The sequence below is a fragment of the Trypanosoma equiperdum genome (assembly GCF_001457755.1).
Source record: "Trypanosoma equiperdum strain OVI genome assembly, contig: ctg_1924, whole genome shotgun sequence".
NCBI classification, from domain to species: Eukaryota; Euglenozoa; class Kinetoplastea; order Trypanosomatida; family Trypanosomatidae; genus Trypanosoma; species Trypanosoma equiperdum.
The window spans coordinates 26,267-37,111 of NW_027123976.1; the positions used below are offsets into that span (position 1 = coordinate 26,267).

At 46.7% G+C, this 10,845-nt stretch overlaps 4 protein-coding genes across 4 annotated transcripts; all 4 read right to left on the reverse strand.

Moving 5' to 3' along the window:
• Positions 1 to 255: 255 nt before the first annotated feature.
• On the reverse strand, positions 256 to 549 carry TEOVI_000608100 (Acyl CoA binding protein, putative; the record flags this gene model as incomplete). Its single annotated transcript, XM_067223672.1, has 1 exon — positions 256 to 549. The coding sequence occupies one exon, from the start codon at positions 547 to 549 to the stop codon at positions 256 to 258; it is 294 nt and encodes a 97-aa protein (XP_067079773.1).
• Positions 550 to 2,992: 2,443 nt separating this feature from the next.
• TEOVI_000608200 (uncharacterized protein) lies at positions 2,993 to 3,547 on the reverse strand (the record flags this gene model as incomplete). The annotated part of the gene is made up of 1 exon (XM_067223673.1): positions 2,993 to 3,547. The coding sequence occupies one exon, from the start codon at positions 3,545 to 3,547 to the stop codon at positions 2,993 to 2,995; it is 555 nt and encodes a 184-aa protein (XP_067079774.1).
• A 265-nt stretch (positions 3,548 to 3,812) lies between these two features.
• Positions 3,813 to 5,426, reverse strand: TEOVI_000608300 (uncharacterized protein; the record flags this gene model as incomplete). Its single annotated transcript, XM_067223674.1, has 1 exon — positions 3,813 to 5,426. The coding sequence occupies one exon, from the start codon at positions 5,424 to 5,426 to the stop codon at positions 3,813 to 3,815; it is 1,614 nt and encodes a 537-aa protein (XP_067079775.1).
• A 730-nt stretch (positions 5,427 to 6,156) lies between these two features.
• TEOVI_000608400 (Alpha/beta hydrolase family, putative) lies at positions 6,157 to 7,293 on the reverse strand (the record flags this gene model as incomplete). The annotated part of the gene is made up of 1 exon (XM_067223675.1): positions 6,157 to 7,293. The coding sequence occupies one exon, from the start codon at positions 7,291 to 7,293 to the stop codon at positions 6,157 to 6,159; it is 1,137 nt and encodes a 378-aa protein (XP_067079776.1).
• Positions 7,294 to 10,845: the final 3,552 nt, after the last annotated feature.

The following is a 10,845-nucleotide window of genomic DNA, read 5'->3' on the forward strand; positions in this document are numbered from 1 at the left end:
GCAGAAGAAAGAAAAAAAAGAAACGAGTGCGGGTGCCACCACCATATCACAATCACCTTCACTATGCTCATTTATGAGTAAGCATCCCTTATTCTCATCGTCGTCACGCAGAAGGTGGCGTCCTCTAATTAGCTTCGTCTATTTCTCGCCATCGTCTTCGTTTTCACCTTCCCTTCACCCTCCTCGTTCATTCGCACACGAGCACACAACGCCCCCTTGCCACGCTCGTATTGTAAGAATCCCCTCTCAGAGCTTCTACTGAGGTGGCTTCCACGGGTTGGCCGTGTTGGCTGTCTTTTCAACGAGCAGCTCCACGTACTTTTTCATTGCATCCTCCTTTGACATATCGCTGATGGCCTTACGGGCATCCCATTTGGACCGCTTCTCCAACTGTACAGCCCATGGCTGAGGATCCGTCACGGGGCCCTCCGTCGCTTGCTTAAACAGCGCGTAGAATTGTAACTTTTCCGCATCTGTCAGCTGAACCGGGCCGTCCTTTGGGAGCGAGCGAACGAACTCTGTGGCGGCTTCAAACTGGGCAGAACTCATATGTACCGGAACGATGTTGTGAATTACCGTTTACAACGTAAATAAACAAATGTATAAGCTGAATTGTGCTTTCGGCCACTACTCGTCAAACGGTATCGGTATTACCTTCCGGAGTGCGATATATATCCTTATTTATTTTTTTTTTGCTCCTTTGTCGTTTGGACAGTTTATTTTTTAAAAAAACGAATGTCAAAAAGGAATGTACGAGCGATACAGCACCAGTATGATGCAATGAGAATGAAATGCATATATATATATATATATGCGTGACAGCAATTTCAATGACAAGTGAAACGGTGGATCAATAAAATCGGATTCAAACTCCTGAAGAAGGGAGTTGAAGGAGTTTGGCGCAACGCCCATCAGGAATACACGAAGCGAGTGAAGGAGCAAACAAAGAAAAAAACAGGAGCGAGTTTGTGGGAAATTTTGAAAACACAAGAGAATCAGCAAAATGGAGTGGTGCTACACAAATGAATCGGGACCAAGAGAAATGTGAGAAAAAAAAGCAAATAACAGAACAAAAATTCAAGGAAAAGCAGCTCCCAGTTGTTTTTGTTTCGGTTATTTGTCGTTGTTTTATTTCATTACGCACCTCGCCTACTCTTCTCCCCCATACCCTCCCCTTTTTTTCTTTCTCCCCCTTTTGGTTCCCAGCCACTTTTTCACAAATTAATTTATAGGCTATTTAATTTAAACATAATTTGATTCTGAAAGTGGACAACAAAAAAAATTAAACAAACAAACAAGCAAATAGATCAATCAACAAATAACTTAATGAAACAATGGAGCAAAGCAAATAACAAAAGCGGCGGGAAATTAAAGTTACCCCATGGTGGTAGCGAGCACATGCGTGATATATACATATATATATATATACCTATTCATTTGCTTACATTATTCACATATTACTTCATTTAAACATAGAAAAATAAATGAAGTTATGTATACACACATTTTTAAAGGCAAAAATAAATAAAACGGGGATGGGGATAGGGGATCAAGGAGTTGTGGGGTCGGCTTTATGAATCACACTCAAGAAGGCACACACAAATAATAATATGGAACAAGAGAGAAAAGGAACATAGCAGGAGAGGGGGAAGTAAATATAAAGCAAAATAAATGAATGGTTTTTTATTATTTTCCTATTTTCAACGGAACCTAACATCACCACATACGCACACGCTCCACGCTTTTGCTCTGAGTTAAAAAAGACGCAAACGCATGTCCTCTTCTCGTCTTCCTCACAATTACACACTTATGTCACATTTCAAACTTTATCCATTCGAGAATTTGTCATGTTCCCCTTTTATGATATAAACTGATCCGCTACCCGCTTCCTTCACAATTAAATAAATATATATATATATGTGTGTGTATGTGTATGTGTACGCGTATGTATCCTTCCCCTTATTGTCGTCGCCATCATATTTTCTCTACTTTGTCTTGTTTCCTACGTTTCCTCCTCCCTAATCATCATCATCATGACGATGAACGAGAGGAGAATTCATCTACACTTATATCACACAGACACACACACACACACATACACACAGAGGCACACGAACAAATATATGTGTACCTGAATGTACATAAATACAAATATGTGAACACGCAACGTTACGAGCATATGAGTGTATAAGTAAGGCACAAGCTCACCAATTCACCACACATTTTCCCACCATCAGTTACAGTTTCCTCACACATATCCTTCTTTAATCTAGTTTCGCCTCTCCAGCTTCCTTTCCTCTCTGATTATCCCTCCCTCTCTTTTCTTCTCAGCCCCCTCCAACTACTGCCCCTCAATACGCGCACACACATATATACAGATAAACATGTAAATATGTACATCAAAAAATTAGAACACATTATATAAATGTATATATATATAGAGAGAGAGATAGATAGAGATGCATATATATGTATATATATATATATATAAATAAATAAAACCATTTCGTTTACACGTCTACTGGCGCGGGTGAGCGCCGGTTATCGCTTCATTCGGACTCGCACACCCCAGAAAAGAAAAGAAACATGAACGGTGCCTTCCCTCCCTATTTTCCAACCAAAATCCTCAACAATATTATCATTATCATTTCTCGTTTGTTTACACTTCCCATTATCTGTTGGTATCACCCTTTACACTATTGCTTTACCAGTATTCCCTCACCTTCACCCTTCACAGACATATAATACGCATATCTTTCCGAAAAGGAAGAGCTTGCCCCCGCTCGTTCACCGACCAAGTGCGGCTTTTCTTTCACTTTCGTCCATTTTTTTTTTTGATAGTTATTTTGGTTCGGCTCCGTTTACAAAAAAAGTTGGAAAAAGAGAGAGACAGAAGGTAGGAAGTGACCCCCTCTTCTCTTCCCTTGAGTGACTGGTTGGGTTATGAAGACAGTACACTGGAGGTGAATAAATAGATAAACGAAAGTTCCCATCAAAAAAAAAAAGCGTCAAATTCGATCCCACATGCGGACAGAGAGGATAGAGAGAGTGGCACAGGTTTTTTAAAAAATAGTAACAATAATGGTAATTGTGATGGTAATGATGATGGTAATGGTAATGATAACAATAATAACCACAAACGAGGCAAATGGGCGTGATATAACAATGAAAGGGATAACAAAAATAAACTGAAAGTAAAACAGGTGAACAGGGGAGGACATAAATGGGTGGAGGTCAAAACGTTAATGAACCACACCGAAAAAATGTAAAAAAAATCCTTGAGAGAACCGATCACACAAATGTGACACAGCACAAAGTTACTCTTCCCCTTTAGCCACGCGCTCCGCTGGGGACATGCCGCTGTATTTTGTTTAGTTTTGGCTCCTCGTTGCTTGTTTTCTTTTTTTCCTGTCTTTTTCCCCTCCCACATGCACCGCCGAAACTGACTACCAACCCAAAGGGAGAAGAGAGTTGAATATAAAAGAAATACTTCCCCTGTTCGAAGCAGGGAAAATGGTAAATCGTCATCATTATTTTCTATTTTCATTTAGTACCCACATCCCCCCTTTTTCTATCTTCTCGCTCATCATTTCGCTTCCTTCCTACTTATACCCTCGTCGCTGCTCTACACTGCGTTGCGCCACTTCCAGTGAGCATGACATCAAAACACACAACATAGCCAAATCCTCGTACCACCATGCCATCAGCTCTCTATATGTATAGATGTGCGTGTATGCGATGCAAACACATTCTGCCTACTGCAGGCGAATACCGCCATCCAAAAACTCCTCTCAAACATTTCCACTTTGCTGTTATTGGGGTTGTAAAACATTACCACCTTCGCGGCGTGTAAGAAACAGGTACTGCTTCGCCAACCGCGCCACCACAGGCACCACACGAGCAAACTCCTTCTCCGTCCACGCCAGTATCCGCGTGAGCAGTGACGATACCTCCTGTTCATAGTGCGAGACGACGGCCTCTTCGGGGAGCAGTAGCGCTCGCGACTCCGCCCAAACCCTGTCGCTGCGAGCACGACACAGAATACAGACCTCATCCATAAACGACATGCAAACCTCCGCGGTGAAGTGCTTTAAAAAGGCCCGAAAATGCTTTGGAGGCGGCGACACAAACCCCGGTGACTCGCCTGCACATGAAACGTTGTGACGCCTGATGGTCCGCACTGTGCCACTAGGCTTCCTTCGACGTCGGGATGGCGCTTCAGTTGGCCGGGCCGTCTCCTGTTGCTGCTGCGGTCCCTTGGCAATCAAAGACGCAGCACCGTTGCTAAGAGTGCCAGCAGAGCCGCAGCCGTACGTCCGACGGAGAAAATTTAACACTTCCTTTGCGTCACCTGCAGTAAAAACTGACAAAATGCGTTCCGTCTCGGACGCCGGGCACGTCATCAGCGATGCCAAATAGTGATCAGCAAGCGCGGCCTCCAAAACCTGCGGAAGTGCGGGATGCTCCGTCAGAAGTTGCGGGACGGTCGCCACGTCGGCATTCGCGCGCTGGAAAGCGTCAGCCGCGTGCAACTGGGCCCGGGGCCGCATCTGCCGCTCGTGTTGCCAAAAATAATCACTTGGGGGGAGCGCACGACCGCGACGCAACATCACCTTCGAGCCGCCAGCTGGGGCCCCACGGTCAACCCTCTCGCCGTCACGCCGGATCGTATCGGACTGCAATACAACCAGTTTGGAGTCCCCATCGGCGTTGAGGGTGGCTATACGGCCGGCAACAGTGGACTTGCCGCTATCCTCATCGTTCCCAGAGCCCCACGCAGGGCCACCAAATCGTTTCTCCGGCAAACCGGAGCGTGAATAATCTCCTGATGGGGGTGCAGAGGTATGACGGACTTTGCTTTTGGATGATCTGGAATGTGCCGCCCGCCTCACCTGGTTGGCCCTCGGAAACTTGTTGCGAGACATTTCAAGCAACAACCCTGACCTCTCATGCATACTCCTGAGTGCCTCACTGGCCCTCATACCGTTGTAAGCATGGTTGCCGCTACCACCGTGAGTTGTTAAGTCAGCCGGGACCTGGCCTACCTGTGCTTCAACCTTCATATGTGTCTTGGAGACGGTGGCGGCCTCGACAGAGTTGGTGGCGGCAGCGGAGGGCACGGCACGTCTCACTGAAACACCCTTAGAGCACCTAGTTAATGTCAACCTCTGCGGGGGTAAAAGACTGGAATCCGTTAGATGATTAAGTTGCTGTGGTGGCTTCCCGTCCAATTTTGTGCGTCTCCACCCCGTTGCGGAGAAGTAATCTTGGTGCGACGGTGGGTGATCTCGAGAATTGCGTGAGACAACACTACTCTCCGTCAAAGCGTTCTGCACCTTGTCGGGTGTTGTTTCGTCACAAGAAGGCTGTATTGACGCTCCGTTGCGACCAGCATGGTACTTTATTTCCGAACATTCCACCAGCATGATGCACAAACCCTCTCCTTGCCTTGTTGCCCCTGCTCGTGTTAACTCCCCCTTAGCTCCTCCACTGAAGTCACAGTGGTAACCACCTTACGGTAACAACACCAAAACGCTTTTTTTTTCTTTCGTATTGGTTGAAAAGTTTTTTTTAATTGCCTTTTTCCTCCGGCACTATATATGTATGTGTGTGAGAGGATGTGCTTACTGAAATTTCACTTTGGGCACATAGAAAGAGAAGGGAAAAACAAGAAATGACAAAACGTCTAAAAAATACGCGATCCACAAAATGCCTGTTGAGATGCCTCCTAACGCCGCTACGAAAAGTAAAGAACGGGGCGATACATCCTCAAGAAATGATGATTTTCGATAAGTCCCTCCAGTAGAAACAATAATGTGCCATCACATCACCACACCTGAGTCCCCTGTCGGACTCTCTTTTTCTCTTCACTCTGCTGTGACAACAGCCAAGATGAAACTGACACACATCATTCCACAAAAAAAAAATGGAGGTGTTTCAGTATTCAACTACATGCGGTGCGAGTACTGGGCGGACCGAAATGCGGCTCCTCCTTCAGGCATAAATTGCCGTAAGCTACAGACGCATTCTCTTGGGCCTGGGCGCGGGGAACAAACCTACATCATAACGCCAAAGAAATAAAAGTCTCGAATGCAGTTCAGCGCACGCGCCACGGACACGGACGCGGACACGTCGGGAGAGTGTAGATTTTCATCTTCACGCCTTTGATTTCTTTTTCTCCTTCTTCTTCCGCGGTTCCCCTCCACCCTTACCCGCAGACTCGGAGCTAACCTGGGCGGTGCTCAACATAAGTTGACCCATCTCATTCGCCGCCTGCTCATACCGTTTTGAGATAAAGCAATCTGGCTCAAAGCGTCGCATCCACGCACCTAGCACTCCCGCAACCTCCTTTGCCGCACTCTCCTTGAAAAGGTCCTCGTGTCGCTGGCAGCACTTCACCACAGCAGGGCGCCTGTGGCCGAAAACTTCACTGTGAGCTGCCGCGTCCGACAGCGGGTTAGCAGAGGGAACAATCAACTGCACGGGATGCCGAACACCCAAAAGAGACTTCAGTGGCACGTACCGGCTTTCGTCACGCACCAAACCCCCTGCGCCGAAAATTCTGTTAGGGTCGAAGAGGTAGTCACGGTACAGGGACTCATCCTCAGCAGCCGGACAGGGCAGCGGCCCTTCAAGGGAAGAAAGAAGAGCTTGTTTTGCAAAGGCCAAACCATCTTCCGGAACATTGATGTCCCTCTCTGCCTTGGCAATGTCCTCCCGCTGCTCCATGTTACGTAGAAGCTCACGAGTTACTAATGGGGTATCTAGAGACATTAGCGTCCCAACGCGGTGGGGAAACTCCTGAGATGACGCCATTCGCACCGCGACGAGGGCACCATAAGAGTATGTCAAGAAATGCGTCCACCGCACGTCGAGCGCGTCCATTACGGCACATATGCGCTGGCAGGACTGCTCCAACAAGTCCTTCGACGAATCTGTACACTGGGCATGTAGTGGGATATACACTGCGCCATAGTCCCATGAAAGTTGGGAAAGGATTGATTCGTACTTTCTTGCCGCCTCCGCAACCCCCGCTTCCCCTTTAGTGGAATGATCAAGAATTATAAGGGGACGGGGGCCCAGGCGCGCTCCATGGTACATTAACATCTGCGGCAGCAACTTCCTGCGCGAAGCTCCCACGCAACGTGCCTGCCACGGCTGAATAGAGAAGGGCGTGAAGCTTGCGTGTTGCTTGTGAGCAACCTCTGGTCCATCATTCACCAGCCCCTCTAACATCTGCCCACCACCAGTTGTTGCTGATGCCACATGGTGAAGGGTCCGCGCCAGCCGCATGTCGGATCCAAACCAGCAGCAAGTTGACCCCACAGCAGCGAATACCAGGTTAGCTCCAGCCCCTGCACAATTCCTCCTGGAACAGCCTCAAACCCTTCCTCTTGCTTCCCTTATATCCGGAACCGCTGCCAAAGGTAAAAGGAAAGAAAAGTACCTGAAGCAACGCAGTACATGCTTATCGCAAATAGGAAATGAATTTTACTGGACGGGGGGAGAGATCATACAGGGGTGCACTATTACGTCCCCAACCTTACAAACATCGATTGACCTTCGACAACAGGGGACTGGTATGGTCCCTTTGACACAAATAATGCTGGCCCTATACGACCACAGTAGCGAGGGCACGTGTAGTTGGTTCACCACACCAAACGCAAGACGAGTGAAATGCGCTAGTCCTTCCACACGTCCACCCACCTGAGACCTACAGCTCAGCACAAACCACGGAAGTTTACAGCGCTCCATTATACTGGCGGAACACGGTCACAGGACCAAAAACACACCGTAAAGAAAGACCATCGGTCAGGCCCACGCAATTCTAACCCGGTCCCACACACACACACCCATAGCTCCTGCTAAACGTAGAAAGCTGGAAAATTAGGCACCCCGCTTCTCAATAACAAGGAACCAAACAAGCTTTCAATGCATAAGAGGAGCCACGAAACAGTAATGTAATCCGTCACGTCAGCAATACACCACACGTGGAGGAGTCACAGCTCAACCTTTCCCCGCACACAGCGTCCATTGCAAGAGCCATACTCAATACACTCCGCCTGTGCATGCACGTATACATCCGTATGGCACCTCGTTAACAATACATAATTTCCTACCCTTTCGACGCATGCAACGGAAGCACATGGATGTCTACAGAGGGGAAAGTTAAGGAAAGATCAATAACAACGCCTTCCAACGATCATTGAGACTGGCTATTACAGTTACCGTGGATGCATAAGTGCATTCGTCCGAACGTTCCTCACGATGACGGGGAACAGATGAGAACATTAGGCTCGTCACTGTGTCCTGAGGGGAGCTGACTGACCATAAGCATTTATTAACTTCTCCGAGGGCATGCGACAAAGACGCGAACAGGTCATCCTTCATAGCAGTCTATTATGCCTGTGGAGTGCAGTCTATTCATTCGCAAGTAACCAACCAACTTACGCGGAGCGAACAGGTACCATGTGGACACGCAGACTTTGGGGTCTCAGAAGGTGCAGTGGAAGATTAATAAACAAGTACAAGTGTGAAAACATAAAATTACGGCGTAATGGAACAATGGCAAGCAAGAAAAGCAGACATAATTCTTGAAGTCACCTAACACCCCCCCCCCCTCTACAAGCCACTTGTTGCACACATAAATGAGGTACAATGTTAACGAGCATATGCTCAGCAGAGTACCGCGTTACGAAGAAAAGGGAAGGAAATGTAAGTACCGAAATTCAACTCTTACTGCGGACCTAGGGTAATACCTCGAGCAGAAAAATTATGAAACAAAATGTAACGGAGGTTAAAGACAAATCTTTAAATGTGTTGAAACAAAATAGTCACAGAATAATTTTTAAAAAAAGCATGCCTGTACGTGCGGGTGTCCCACGCATATGCGGTGGCAAACATTAAGCACAGCAACTTTCGTCAGGCACATGTAAAAATGATGGGTCACCATTCTTCTTGTAAGGTGGAGTCCATCAATGAGTTCTAGTACGTGATACTGACGTAAAAATACTAGCATTAACGAAGGGCAAAGTAACTGTGCTATAGAAAATTAACCCTGTCGCACGCTAAGTCCCCGTGCGAGATATAGAAACCGTCTGTCTTCCTTTCCACGTAGCTTCTGGAACGGTAAAATGTGGGTTTTGGTAATCATCTCACCTGGCGCTCGGCGGGCAACCGATATGTCTTAATGTCCCTATCAAAGTGCAGTACGATTGACATGCGGCAGCACGCGCACACGTCGACAACTGCACCTCACCAGCGTGTCAGTAACACAAAACGTCAACAGCACAAAAGATTTTTCTCCACAAGCACATAAGGTTTCCCATCGGCAAATCTGAACATCTAACAGAAAGAAATTTTGCCCGCTTTGTACATGGCTGGATGCCCTCCACTTACTAACCTGTTCTCTATTAAGAGAGGTTGGCGTCAAAGAATGTCTCAAGTCTCAAGAGCATCACGTTTGGTTGTGAAGAACAAAGTCTGCAGTAACCTTGAGTGCATCCAAAAAACAATAGCTGAAAGGATCCAAACGCCAACGCCACCAGTTCCAAAAATAATGGCTGATCACACTAAGTGTACGCGGACCCATACAGTTAATCTACAAGTCAATTTTGTCATCAACAGAGTGCCGTCCTGTAAGTACCAAAGAAAGTGTGGTACAGGTAATTTCAACCTACAATATGAATTTCTTTTCAAAACTTCACACCTACGCAGCTGCGAAGTGCAGCTGCCCGTTGAATAGACATATGCGCACGCACACACGAAAAAACAAAAAGACTCCCCGACTGCTTCACGTGGGTTACGATGGAGGTCCATCCCTCTAAACTGTACGACTGGAGCACCCAGTACATCCGCTTCAGTATCATCATGTGACACTTGAGAAAAAGAGTACGGGTGTCAGTGCCCTTAGTGAGCACAGAAAGAAAAAGAGCACAACTCTCAAGGCAACCGCATGATTGATACGCAGATTGATGAGTGTCGGAAACGAAAAAAGGTGTTTGAAATCAAAGGGGGCAATCCATCCTCAGAGCTTGTTTCCACCTACTAAAGGGCGATAAAGCCGTTCTGTGCAATGAGTCTCTTCAACGTATAACATCAAAACTCAACATTAACGCGTCGTCCTTGTTAGAATTACTAACGATATATCTCACAAACTAAAACCTAAGTTTTTGGCTCACGTCGTGCCGCGGTAACCAGCAGAGAGGATGTGCACGTGTACGCACAAAAGTGGGAGGATGGTCCAAATATAGGGGGAAAAACCATACGTGACAAATTTTTAACCCCAACCTACAACCTTGGAAATAGGACAAGGTGTTGCACACGCATCAACACTGCCCCTATCATCCAAGTCAGTGGGTCACAATGCGTCAAGTAATGCCACGCTCTCAGAGAGGGGTTATGGCTTACGAACTCAGTAACGACAGAAATGGTGTCAAGCATACGTCAACTTTCCATTCCATCAAACACCGACTCAGTAATTTTTTTTCAGCTCCTTAAATATTGCTCTTCCACGGGTGGGCCAACAATACACTCTATACAACAGCCTTTACCACCGATTTGACCTCCTCAATAAGTGTATTTCTCTAGTTCCCGAGAGGAAAATCTTGTATTGAACCGGGCGTTCCACCGACTGTCCCATCTACCATTTACATTCATGATCCACTTCTTCTGTAATATTATGCCCTCCTCCGCTCCATTCGGTATTTCATGCTGAGAACCACATCAGACCGTATGTGTGAAGGGCTCAGAATACTATGAACACACCACCACTGCAATTGGGTGTTTTCGCCTTGGCCTTAAGTGGATTTACAACATCACACTAACTAGTATCCCCCCCCCCCC